At 39.8% G+C, this 13,262-nt stretch overlaps 1 protein-coding gene across 2 annotated transcripts in view; it reads right to left on the bottom strand.

The window, feature by feature from the left end:
* Nucleotides 1–10,872, bottom strand: part of LOC128733980 (phosphatidate cytidylyltransferase, photoreceptor-specific) — a 29,951-nt gene extending 19,079 nt beyond the window's left edge. Inside the window, exons 1-2 of one of the 2 annotated variants that reach the window (XM_053827916.1) lie at nt 10,206–10,872; nt 3,158–3,282 (exon numbers count right to left, since the gene is read on the bottom strand). In XM_053827916.1, coding sequence (XP_053683891.1) covers nt 3,158–3,282; nt 10,206–10,337 — 257 coding nt within the window. In that variant the 5' untranslated portion in view covers nt 10,338–10,872. The remainder of the gene's footprint in view (nt 1–3,157; nt 3,283–10,205) is intronic. The other variant, XM_053827917.1, reaches the window with a different exon arrangement.
* Nucleotides 10,873–13,262: the final 2,390 nt, after the last annotated feature.

The following is a 13,262-nucleotide window of genomic DNA, read 5'->3' as shown; positions in this document are numbered from 1 at the left end:
GGTCAGTGATTCTAGTCTGACTGTCAAAGCCCTGCTAGACTGTGGAATTGGTCGTTTTAAGAATTGAGTCTGTGCTATAGTCAACTTTGGCAGTTCATTCCTGTTAATAAATTATAGGTCAAACGGTTGATGTTCGCTTAAATATTGTTTTAAAATGAAGTTTTTTGGTTCATTCGTACTTGTTGGAATTAGTATCGCATTATGTGGCAACCCTTCAAATTATGATACATTGCCGATTTCGCCACCCGCTTATTTGTTGAAATCATCGTTACGTTCACTACGTGTGTTCGATACTATACGTACGCACCCGAAGCTAACATTACTCACTTAACATTGCTCATCATGAAAATTAAATACAGATAAAAATAATCAACCGACCGTATGATTCATTAAGTTACATAGAGTCTGGCGGCATGATGCATTCATTCGAAAGTTCACATAAAGTGCTGGGCTTATCCTTTTGATGTTCAGTGTCGACCAGCGAGCCTCCCAGTTGACCTCGAGATAAGATGCTGGCCTAATAAGCCAGTCTTCGTATGTCCGAATCTCGGCTGGGAGAGGCTGTTATAGTCAATAGGATCGTAGCAACTGACCCTGCAATTCTCCTGCTGGCTGCGAAGTCTGTCGTATAAAACGGAAAGTCAAGTTTCGATAACGGAATGTAGCACCTAGGCTTTGCTTTGTCGTCCAGCGAGGATTCCAATTACATTCATTGAGAATGGCTTAACCAGCGAATACATAAAACACAGAACCTTTATTTTATACATTGTCCCAGTAGTCTATCTTTTTTCAATATTAAGAACATATTAAAATCAGTAAAATATCGATTCACGCTAACGATTATTTCTGCACTCAAAATGACTATAAAAAGGAACCGATGAAAGCATTAGGTTAGGAATAGGTGATCTCAGAGGATGCCGGAATTCCAAACGGACATTTAGAGTCCATTGTGCACACAGGTACGATTAAGGATATAATTATTGATCTTATTCATCGATTCAATCTTCGATACTGTTTCTCTATCATCAAAATTCGGACGTCTGAAGAGCACTGCTGATTCGAATCTCTTATAGACCACTGGTTCTTTATCTTTCTTGGTTTGCAAATCCCTCGGTGGGATTCCGTATATTATTTTGCTGCGAGCTGACTTTTGGGGAACCCCCATTTGCAGAACGCTGCCTAGGATGATCATGTCAAAAGATAAAAAACAACCAACTATAACGGGATTTCGGTTGGTTCGATTCGCGGATCCCCCAGTTTGGGTAAAAGATGCGGCACACAACTTCTTAAGCCTTGCTTAAATTACCTTCACTTACATTGTTTTCCGCCTCTTCCCCTTCACGCGTTGTCCTCTTCTGTTTGGACACTATCAACGCTCTTGTGTCATTACTTTTTTCTGCCATCTTTCCGCCTCACCTCATATAAAGGTCAAGACGAAAAACCCGGATTTGGCCTAATAATAATATGCTGTGGATCGGCTCGGATCAAAGTCAGGATCTTATTCTTTTAAACAAATTTGGCGGAAGAAATGATGATATGCATTGTATGCATAATCTTGTCCACTAGTTTGGAAATCAAGGTTTTTTCCGTGAAATAGACCAGACACATTTAAATTTTCGAATGTACCCCAATTACAATTATGAAATTTAGGTTTGAAATACGTGCTAGCAATTAATCCAAATAAGAAGGTAAAACATTTATTTATACAGTTAGCCGTTTTAACGTCTTTTTAGAAACTATATTCATTGTACATGACGTAACTAGAGGAACACAGTCTGCCAGTATTTCCCAAATACTATACTGCAGTACAGACCGTAAAAAAATATTTCAGCATCTATTGTAGCTATTCATTGTATTGTTTTGCTCGAGCAATTCGCGAGATAAACAACCTTAACAGCAAAATTGACTAACCATGACAATCAGGGGAATAGGCACGTTCGTATAATTATCATGAAGAACTGACAAATGGAACTTTATTTCAGACACAGAGGGATAAGAGTTCAATTGTCAATACACTATCAATTTCAGACTATAGAAATCAGGCAAAACCAAAGGTGATAAATATTTTGATTTTTAAATAGTCAAGCTTAGTAGTAGATTTTTAAATAGTTAAGCTTAAATAGTAATTAAGCTGAGCTTTATTATTTTAATAGCAACACAGATATGACACATTCCAGCGTTACGGGACACAATTAGCAACTATTTTTACTATGTAAATTGGTTCTTGTTTCACCATATTTGTGGCAAACAGCATGTAAAATTGGTAACCTAAGGGGATTTTACTTTTCAGATGTATGCCGGGGATTTGGTTAAATAGGAACTGATTTGTGTGATGCGCATGGTGTCCCGTAACGCTGGAATGTGTCATATTGTTTTACAGTTAGGATTTAACTGGTGTATTAATTCATAATAGTTCCAAACGTTAACTGGACAAACCCTAATTTCACTGGTTTCCACTTGTACGATGTCAAAAGTTTACAACCGGTTCAATGGAGTGTGTCTAAATTTAGAATCTTGGGGATCAATATGACAACATGATTGAAAATATTCTCTTTCGGTGCTAACACATCCACTTAGCTGTTTGATAGGGTGTAGGTATATGTCAGTGTGAGGAGCTACTAATTAAATGCAATGCGGTTGAACAAAAACCAGTTGGGTTCGAGTTGACGTTGATTGAAGGTACGCCCTACATACACGAGTTTAAAGCCGCAACGAACGAAACGAGACACGTTCATTTCAAGTTCAATGAAAGTGACATTCGGTCGAACTGACTTTCACAAACATATAGAAACGTTATTCGTAGATTTCAGGAAAAAATCTAATTGCATTTCTAAAATTCTAAATGAAAAGGCGTAGGTGGTCCGGTCCGTAGATGCGATACACATCCACACAACTAGTTTCATCGGTGCAAGATCGTGAATCAGAGCTATATACTGCTTCCGGTCTTAATAGCTTACTGTCTAATGTATGGGTAGGCACCCTATTTGCGTAAAAGCAAACAAACCGGTAATGCATTAAGGTCGTGCAATATGGTAATGTAATATCTATTTGGATATCGCGAATTGCCGCTGAAAACTGACGCATTTGTTTGGTGCGACGTAAAATTATGAAATTATAATATTCTAGAAGAAGCTAGGATACAGTAAGCCGAACTTACCTATCTGGTAATCCACTGAGTAGGGCTCCCAGCACCGGTGGAGTTTTATCCGTTCCCTGGGGTATCGTTTTGGCCATCTCTTCTACATACTTTTCGTCTGGCAGTTTTTCCTCCTCCGAGTCGACCTAGATTGGGTTATAGAGTAAATAGAGAATTGCTATTTAATTGGATCCTCGGTTTTCTATCAGTTTGCGGTGATTAAAGATTGACATGTACAAGTACATATGTATGCGGTAACTAAATTGATCGTCATACTACAACGCTGCGCTGGGCTAAAATAGATCAATAACGACGCGCTCTGCTCACCGCTTGTTGTTCCGTCTATGTTTAGCATACTGTGAACTAATGTAAGCATTAGTTATTGGCGGAAATTAAGCTTCGGACATTGAGCTTCATCATGTCCCAATGACGAGTGAATATTGGACGAACTCGACGACAGCAGACAATTTGCAATGCAAATAAGTATAGGTACCAATGTGCCACGCTCGAGAAAGTGGTTGAATTTTCCTAGCACCGAAGATATTCCCGCTCGTCCGCTTTGACGTATCACGTCAAAGCAGGATGCTATTTTCGTTTGAGCTGCAACATCAGCTGATGTTTGTGGGCAGATGATAAGAAAAAGTAGTAAATCCAGTGCTTACAGTGGTTTCGCGAGCTCGCAGGTTTTGCGGTGAAAAAAAAAATCAGGAAAACACTGTACTATACAATCTACTGCCTAGATAATAAGGAACATTCGATGGGAATGCGATTCATCATCATCATTCTTTCACAAGATTCAGTGTATGATTAAAAGTAAACGCGCGTGGTCATGCCATATGCACTGTGTGATAATGTAGACGACGACGTGACTTTTTACTTCTTTCCTGTTACAATATTATTTTTGTAATAGTCATCGATTTGAATTCCGAATCCGAAGTGTGCCTAATCAGCTTTGCTATTGTCCTGCGTGTATTTGAGATGAATGGTAAACAAGAATGACTAGTTCAGTCACCTTAGCCTCATCACGATTACTCCTTAATCGGCTCAGTAGTTGAAATCGAAATTGACCTCGTTCAACAAAACTTGTACAAATTTAAACAAGTCTCACGTTGATTAAACATTTCATGAATACAATTGCAAATAACGGAAGCGTTCAAACTGCTTTAGAGTAGATGGACATTTTTCAAAGTTATCGTACAAGTACCTATGAGCCAGATTGTCATGAAAGTGGATTTATAAACGAAAACATTTAAAAAATTCGAAGTCTGCCCAGAAAACTCCCATTTTCTCATACCTCGCTTATTTCAAAAATTCGTAACTCATGAACACCGTAGAATATTTAAAATATGCTTTTTCAATGACCCTCCTTCTATTCATTTTTCCGCTTTTTCCTCTTCACGTCTTGTCCCGCCCTGGGGATACTATAATGCACTTCATTCTGTCATTCCCTTCATCTATTGGTCCTACGACGAGACAGGTTATTAGGACCGCAGGTCTTGTAAGTCACCTTGCTAGAAAAAAATACCAGCGTTGCGAAGCTCACACTCGTGTGGTCTAATTTTCTCACACACGCGTACTCATTCTAACGAACAACCCGGCATAAGCATCCCCTTAAAACTCCCGCACCTATTTCTTCATGCACTGCAATGAGTTTTTGCGCGTATGTGATTAGCTAACAGCTACACTTGTCGCTCGTCGTTCGTCGTTGCAGCCCAATCTGCTGATGCCGATTACACGCGAGGGCTCGCGCTCCCGCTCGTGAGTAGAATCGAGAGCGAAAATGAAGAAGAAGAAGAAGAAGAAGAAGAAGTAACGCAAAATTTGTATCTCAGTGCGCCACCAGTCTCACGGGCATTTTATTCCCCACGAGTTTTTTGCCTCTGGAATAAGCTATGCAGGAAGACGATGTGAGGATGAGTGTGCGCGAGTGTGTGCGTAGCAAAAGGTCTCACACAGCACCGGCGGCTGTTTCTTTTACGTATGCATATGCGGCGTAAGTGTTGAATGCTATTTTGCTCATACTCTTTCGCGTGTGAGTAGGTATGGTTGACTTCTGAAATACAATGAACGAAGAACAAGAAAATTTGGACTGGAACAATCGGAATAGGCCAACACGATGAAAACGGGCTGCGAAGTATTGCAGTTACAGAGATACAAGTTTTACAACGTCAACTGCGATGTGGGAGGAATGCTGGCGGGGCTCAACGGTATGTACGTTCAGGGAGGGTCATACCATCTACCAGGACTGTGGCAACACACGAGCTCGGTTTAGCTCTCATAGTGATGAGTGAGTAGCGGAAACGGACGATTGGATGGTAGTCAATCGGTCCTCAAATGTACAGATTGAGAATCAAGGACTGATCCTTCAACATCACATCATCATGCACAGCCTTAACCACGGACCGAAGACAAGGGGAGCGTTAATACGACTGCTGCCTAAGTCATGACTCCGAGATCGTCTTTAGAGATGTTCGCGCTCAGACCGACTACGAGACGGAACATAAACCAGTGATCCGGAGTCCTCCGAATTAGCCTCGAGGTACGACACTGGTCTTGCACATCAAGCGTCGTATGTTCGAATCTCGACTGGGAGCGGCTGTATAAGTCAATAGGATCGTATCACTAGCCTTGTAATTGTCCTGTACAATAACAGATGCAGGATAAAGTCTCGTCCTGATAAAATGTCGTCGGCTAGGTCGCGGTCATACAGCTGTTCTATCATTTAAGAATTCCAAGGCAATCAACGATTTGCTCTACTGTCAATCGCTCCAACTAACATCTCATGTTATGGATGAGAAAAAGCAGTGGTCATAAAATGCAGCCTTGTCTCACATCAGCACAGAAGTAACCCTAATAGGGTCCGACAAGATGCCATTGTGCAACATCTTGCGCTAGAACGCCTCGTACTGAGCCTCGATGAAATGGCTAGCTTATCTGGAACTCCTCTACGCCCCACGTGCGCCCAGAGTTTGTCGTAATTGAGTCGGTTAAATGCCTTTTCGAAGTCAACGAACACCGACAGAAGAGAATCCAGGAATTCGCTGATTTACTCCAATATAATACGGAGCGTTACGATATGGTCTACACATGATTTGGTAGCACGGAATCCAGTTTACTGCCGCCGGAGAGTAGCATCAATCTTCTCCTAGATTGGATTCGGACTACCGTACAGAGTACTTTGAGAGTACAGAGCAACGTGATGCCACGCCAGTTACGGAATACGATCAATATACCCTGCATCCATCCAGTCACCGGAAAAGTTGCGGTTTCCCGTACATTGCTGAAAAGCTGATGCATCATCTGGGCTGATAAAGGTGGGTCAGCTTTGAACATCTCGGCTGAAATGCAGTCAACTTCTGATGGATTTCATACTTTTAATGGCTGCTTCAATTTCAATCAGTGATGGCGCCTTGGAATTGACGCGATTAATGCCACGAATTATTGGCGTCACACGCTACTGCCTTTGCTGGTGTCTGACATTTGAGTCTCAGAAGAGTTGTTCAAAATGTTCAGTCCATCGCTTAAGCTATTCTGTACGGTCAGTCAGTACCTGACCAGCAAACGGATCCTTGTTCGGCTAGTTAGCTAGTTAAGGCTCTCATGTCACGCCTACAAGCTTGTTTTACAGCCCTCTCCAGTTTGACGTATCGTTGACGGACAGCTGTCTTAGCCGCTTTGGTTCGCACTCGCTTAGTGCCGGCTTTCAATTCTCTCCGCTCGTCGATCATTCGAAATCCACTCCCTCAAAACGCTGCGCACTTTGCCGAGAATCTCGTTACTTGTCGAAAGAATTCTTGATGCCGGTCCATTGCTATTCCAAGATTTCAATATATGTGTCATAACTTCGAGACTTATGATTGAAGTTGTTTGATAAAGGCCCTTTTCAACTCGAGATTCTCCAATCGGCGGACATCGTAGCAACACCCAACTTTCTTCTCTTGTCGCTGGACACGTGCGACACGCAGACAAATCTCAGCAATTACACTGGAATGGTCGGATGCAATACCGGTACTGTGCTTGTTGCGTACATCTCTTTCTCCACTTTCGGCTGATGCAGATGGGGTCAATTTAGTTTTCTGTACGACCGTCACGGAAAATCCACGTGATTTTATGTGCCGATCTATGACAGAAGAGCGTTCCACCAATGACCATGTTGCTATTAACTCTGTAAACAGCTGCCCGTTTTCGCTCATCTTTCCTAGACCAACGCGTCCTATAACGCGTTCAAGGTACGCATTGTTTGAGCCAATCTTCGCATTGAAGTCGCCCAAGTGGATCTGAATATCTCTCCTCGGGATTTTCTAAACCGTGCTGTTCAGCTTGATGTAGAAAGGTTCTTTCTCCTGCAGGGCGGCAGGATTTGGTGGCGCATAGTACTGATTTGCAGTGAGGTTTCTAACCCGTGTTCTAAATCTGACCACGATTATTCTTTCGTTTATAATTTGAAAGCTGCATTTGATACCACCAACCGCAAAGGCCTATGAAAAATCATGCACAAGAACGGCTTTGCCAGAAGGTAAATCAGACTGATTAAATCTACAATGGGTACACAGTGCTGTGTGTGGATTTCGGGTGGATTATCAACTTCATTAAAATCCGACAGGGGCACTGGGCTGCATCAAGGTTACGGGGTCTCACACTTGCCCTAAAGCGTATTATGAATCGGCCGGATATCAACACTTGGGGCAGTGTTTAATGCTGCTTGGGTCATACACTGAACTTGTCTGTGTTGGCGACAAATCCAACATTCCATATAGCGTGTTGGTTACTCTCCTAATCAGATTATTACGTGTAACAAAGCTATTATTTCAAAACCGTCACACGCTTAAACAGCTTAGCCGGATAGAACTAGCCGTTGAAACCGTGTTATCAAGCAACAATTCATTAAAACACTTCAATCTGAGTTGCTCGTAGCACCCAAGTGGCAGAGTCGAAGCGCCATCTCACGAATACAAAAATATTGTAGTTCGCAACTGGATTTACGAATGTTCCATACATGTTTTTTTTCTCAATTTTATTGCCTGCGATAGTGCAGTTGAGTAAAACCAGAAATTAACTGACAACACATGAAAGCTAAATACAGCAATCAGTGTTATCGTGCAACAGTTTTTGACAAAAAATACATGTTTGATAACATGTCGTCTTTTTGAACTCTTGTGGAAAACCGAATAAAAAATCTTAGAGTTATTCGTTAGCAGCGTAAAAACGAAAGCTATCTGTTCACTCGAGTAATCACCCTGCAGATAAGAAATTCAATCATATCAGACCGTTTTTTACTTGGGATAGGTGTGTTTCTTAGCAACCAACTGATTCTTTCAATGTACAGTAAAGTCTCTTTTTACACGGTTTTTTTTTTATTTTTCAAAAACTATTGATATGATTCCACACATATTTTGCGTTTTAGACCAAAAGTAATCATAGATATATAGATCTTTAAAAAAATCACAACTTTTGTTATCAATACAGAAAATTTAAAAAGCTGCAATTTAATCATTAAATACAAATATAACATAGTAAAACGACATCCAAGCATTTTAAAATAATTTTATAAATTATTGGTTATATCAATATTAGTGACAAAAAATTGCTTTTTACTCGATTTCTATACAATTTGAAATTAATTCCCCGTGTAAAAACGACCCCAACGTATATAATTCCGGTCTTAGCTGATCGGATTTAGCCGGCTAGAAATTACGACACTCTCCGGGGAGCCACCCGGGGGGGTTTCATCGATTAGTCCGGATAGCAGCATGACATAAGTTAAATTTAATTAGTATCACCAAGGCTCTGTACCGATGTGATGGTTGGTAGGGGGAATTATGTATAACGTGCCCCCCGTGGCCAATGTGCCCCCCCTTCGTTTTTCGCTAAATAAGCGAAATTAAAATGCAAAACCACCCAGAAACCATAGTATTTGATGGAACTAGCCTACTATGCAAGTATGACAGTTGTCACATGCTGTAAAAACAAAACAAAAATAAATTTGTTTTTGAGCAGCTTTCGATGTAACTTTTGGCGTCATTTCCATAAGCTATTTTCTTGTCAAAATCTGTAAATAACCGGTTGTTGCGATTCGATTGCGTAAAGTGAACTTCAAAATGACATCCCTGCTAAAAATAACGGTATGAAACGCTTGACTTGCTTTAACATTTAATATTTTTTCAAATAAGTAAAAGCAGGCCAAAATGCCCCACTTGCGGTGGTGCAATTTGCCCCCCTTGCAAATGTGGCTTTAAAACTATGTAAACAGATCTAAGTTGAAGTCGATTGCCATTATTTAATTCAATTAGTATTGTAGAGTAACCGTGGTGGGAATAATTTATTACCAACGTCCAAATTCTAGGTAATTCAACTACCCGGTACAAAACGCCACAGCTGCGTATAATGTGCCCCATGCAGAAAAGAAAAAGAGCACCAGAAGGCCGAAACTAGGTTTATTTTACATAAAATAACGATATTTTGCAAAACAAAGGAAATAGTTTTACTTTCTACAAAATAGAGTTGGTCTGTCACTGGTAGAAATACTCAAATTACCGCATTGGGCATATTATACCGCAGGTGGGGCATTTTACCCCGCGCAGACGAGAAACACAACATTTAGGTGCTTTTATTAAATAATTCCTAGCATGTTTATTCCACAATACTAAATGAAATAAACAATTGCAATTGGTTGTCAGCTTAAGTACCAACATATACACGTAGTTGTAACGTTAATTTGGGGAAGTATAACGGAGATATATCCATTTATTCTTAGGGGGGGCACATTATACACTTTTCCCCTACCAACAAAACGGCGTAATCGTTATAGGAAAGTTCTCAGTTTATTATTTCTAGACTAGAATCAAAATAAACTTGAAAACATTTTTAAATTCACCAGCAAGTGTTATTGTGAGTGAGCGACCAAAATTCGCGCACATAATATTCCAAGCAAGCGCTGAGAATCTCCTACCAAGACAACCAGCCAGCGAAAAGTCCAGTGGGAGGGGACATTCGGAAAAATCGATAAATTTATCTCGCTTTGCTCAGATGGACAAAAAATATGACTGATTCGCTAAATTCTAAAACTTACATGATCCGAACTTTCTGCCGTAGTAGATTCCTGTGCGGGCTGTTTGTTGCCATCCTTCGGTTTCTGTTGGGGATCAAGTAGGAGCTCTTCGTCGCCGATTTTTCGTCGACGTACTTCCAAATCGGCACTCATTTTTCCTTCTTGAAACCACCGATACGCTTCAACAAGATTCTACTGCAATGGGCGAATAATTCAACACCTTAGCCCCCTTCTTGCTGGCTTTTATTACATACAGTTGGTTGCACACAATGTATTCTTCCGACTAAGTTTCACTTCGGAGGGATTTCCAATCACTGAACAGAAGCAATCCAGTTTATTTGCTCTCGAGATTTTGAGAAAACACACATTGAACTTCCAGCTTTATTTCCACCATATGACTGGCCAAAATTCCAAATTTGTTTACATTCTTACTCAAAACCGACCCTGGATCTGAGAATATAACGGGACACAGCAAATATCATTCACGCTCGGCACTCAGAATATCGTAAATTGGATTAAAATTGGCAGAAGTATTCTGTGTCTTCACCAAGATTAAATTGAATCGAGTTATTGCTTCACTACTGTTCTCTATTCCGTCCGAGCTGCATACATTTTAGCTACTCGCTAGAAACGCGATAACACTCTGGTTGCTTCGTTTCTACGGTTACTACGATAGGATAGGTTCTGAATGACGAACAATAGCAACCGCACTTCATTCTTCAGATTAGGTATACCGTCCGTGATTACATACAACCAAAACAGAACAGAAGACCTGCAAGTATGCGTGCAGCCCGATGAAACCCGTAGTTCTCTATTATTGCCAGTGTGCCATCACTTTTTTTTCAAATGCGCAAGCGCTAGTGCGCGCGTGTGTGTCCGTTCTCTTCGTGCGAACTGTGGAAGTAAACAAACTCCAAGATGATATATCTTGTAGGTTAGTTGAATTTGACCAATGTACACTCTTAAATAAATTTAACTGTAAATAGGTAGTATTAAATGTAACTTGATTAAAACTACTCAAAGTGCCTCTAATGTGTAGGGGAGTGTCGTCGTGGTTGGACCACGTTTTGGAATTCGCCCATAACTTTCGTTTCAAAAGGAATTTTGAAAATCTAAATACATCGTTGCAAAGGTCTGCTTGAATGAATGCTTGAAAAATAAAAAAGTTATAGGTATTTTCGTGAAGACAAAAAATGTTGTCATAGTCGGGCCACCGCAGAAAATCTAAGACATACGTATTGAAATTCGATATAGCGACATGAAATAAATGAATTCTGAGAACAACGGCTCACATAAGTACAAATACCCTATTTTTAATTAAATTTTTGCGAAATTTTGGCGGTCAAAATTACTACAATCGCTTTTTCTGAAGTGTACAACCACAGAGAACAGACTACCAGGTAATTGACAAAAAGTGTGTAAAAGGTTTTTATGTAATATACGAGTAATCCTTCAATAGAGCACCCCTCGAGCACTAAGTGGCAAACTAAATCTTGATGCCGCTGCCATCGCTGCTATGTAACTCCAGCACAAAGAAATATTGATAAAGGTACATGGATATTTTTTGATGCGTTTGGCAAACTATTTCTGGAGGGCGCCATCGACAGATTTTACACACACAAAATCGATTACTTCCTTCGAGCCTGTTAATCTGTTCTCTGTGGTACAACTACAATGAAAAAAAAACAACAAAATCTAGGTTTTTATCGTATTAATTTTGTTTTATTTCATCACATTTTACGTGATTGACACTCTCTAGCGGTTATTGCGCTTCTGCGCTTCAAATTATGGTGGCCCAACCATGACTACTCAAGTGGTCCGGCCTTTACAAATAGCGCTTTTCTAGTATTTCACCTTAGCCTCCCCAAACACCTTACTGGAGGGGATTTTTCTAAAGTTTTCGTGTGCAGCACAACACACTTCATACATTTTCAAAATTTATCTCGATAATTGCATTTCGTGAATCATTTCTTGAAGAAAAGTTCATTGCGTCTGGAAAACTTTTTTGTAAGATTTAGTCACTGAATTCAGTACGGGTGTTTTGAATACACAATTGAAACTCACAATATTGTGAAAAGTTAGCTATCACAGTAAGAAGTTTTACAATGGCTGTATCATAGATATCATGAGCTGCTAAAACTGTAAAATCGTGTTGGCCCGACCATAACAGTGTTCCGACGATAACGACAATACCCTACAAACTCAGATTTGGGGAAAAGTTAATCAATTTTTGCCACTTGCTACCAATAATTGAATTATTCGCTGTGGCGTATACAGTATTTTATTCACACTACCTACTTTTTGAATGAAAAACTATTGCGAATCTGACTTTGCACTTTAAGACCATTTTGAGTAATTTTCACCAAGTTTTAGCTAAATCGAATCTATTTACACGTAAATTCATTTAAAGGGCTAAAGAGAATACTACGTCAACGCGTCTGTCAGCGCTATTTTGACAGTTTTTCCATAGGTTTACTGTTAAATTGACGCTGACGGATGCGTTAACGCAGCATTCTGTTTGGTCCTTAAATGTGTATATATATCATTTTGCGATGACGTCATTTTGCCGTCAAATGACACCACTTGGTGGTTTGTTTACATGTTGTTTGTCACGTCCAGCAGTTTCGATTTAAAATTCAGTTGCTTTAAAATGCATGTAAGGCGCTTTCTCTTAAATAAAAACTATAATTTTTGATCATTATCTGCCGGACAAAGATAGAAAACTCAATTCAAACTTTAACACCATGTAAACAAACCACCAAGTGCTGTCAAAAAAGTGTGGTTAGGAGCTCCCGTGTAATGATCTATCATATAGTCGATCAGAAACGTATCTGAAAAAACAACGTATAAAACCAAAAAGACAAAAAATAGGTAAAGTCAAATGTTAGGTTGCTCAGATAAATTTTAGTTAAAAACTTCCATCTTACAACTTTGGTTAAATTCCATTGCTTAGGTAAGTTTTACTAAAAATAACCCATAGCCAAATTTGATTAAAAATAATGCATAGTCTGAGTAACACGCAATTTGGCGTAAAAAATTCTTTGCTGATATTGCTGTTTGCAAAAAATTACATTCAAG

The sequence above is a fragment of the Sabethes cyaneus genome, chromosome 2 (genome assembly GCF_943734655.1).
Source record: "Sabethes cyaneus chromosome 2, idSabCyanKW18_F2, whole genome shotgun sequence".
Lineage (NCBI taxonomy): Eukaryota > Metazoa > Arthropoda > Insecta > Diptera > Culicidae > Sabethes > Sabethes cyaneus.
The sequence above is the reverse complement of the archived record's forward strand: the minus strand, read 5'-3'. Positions and strand labels throughout refer to the sequence as shown.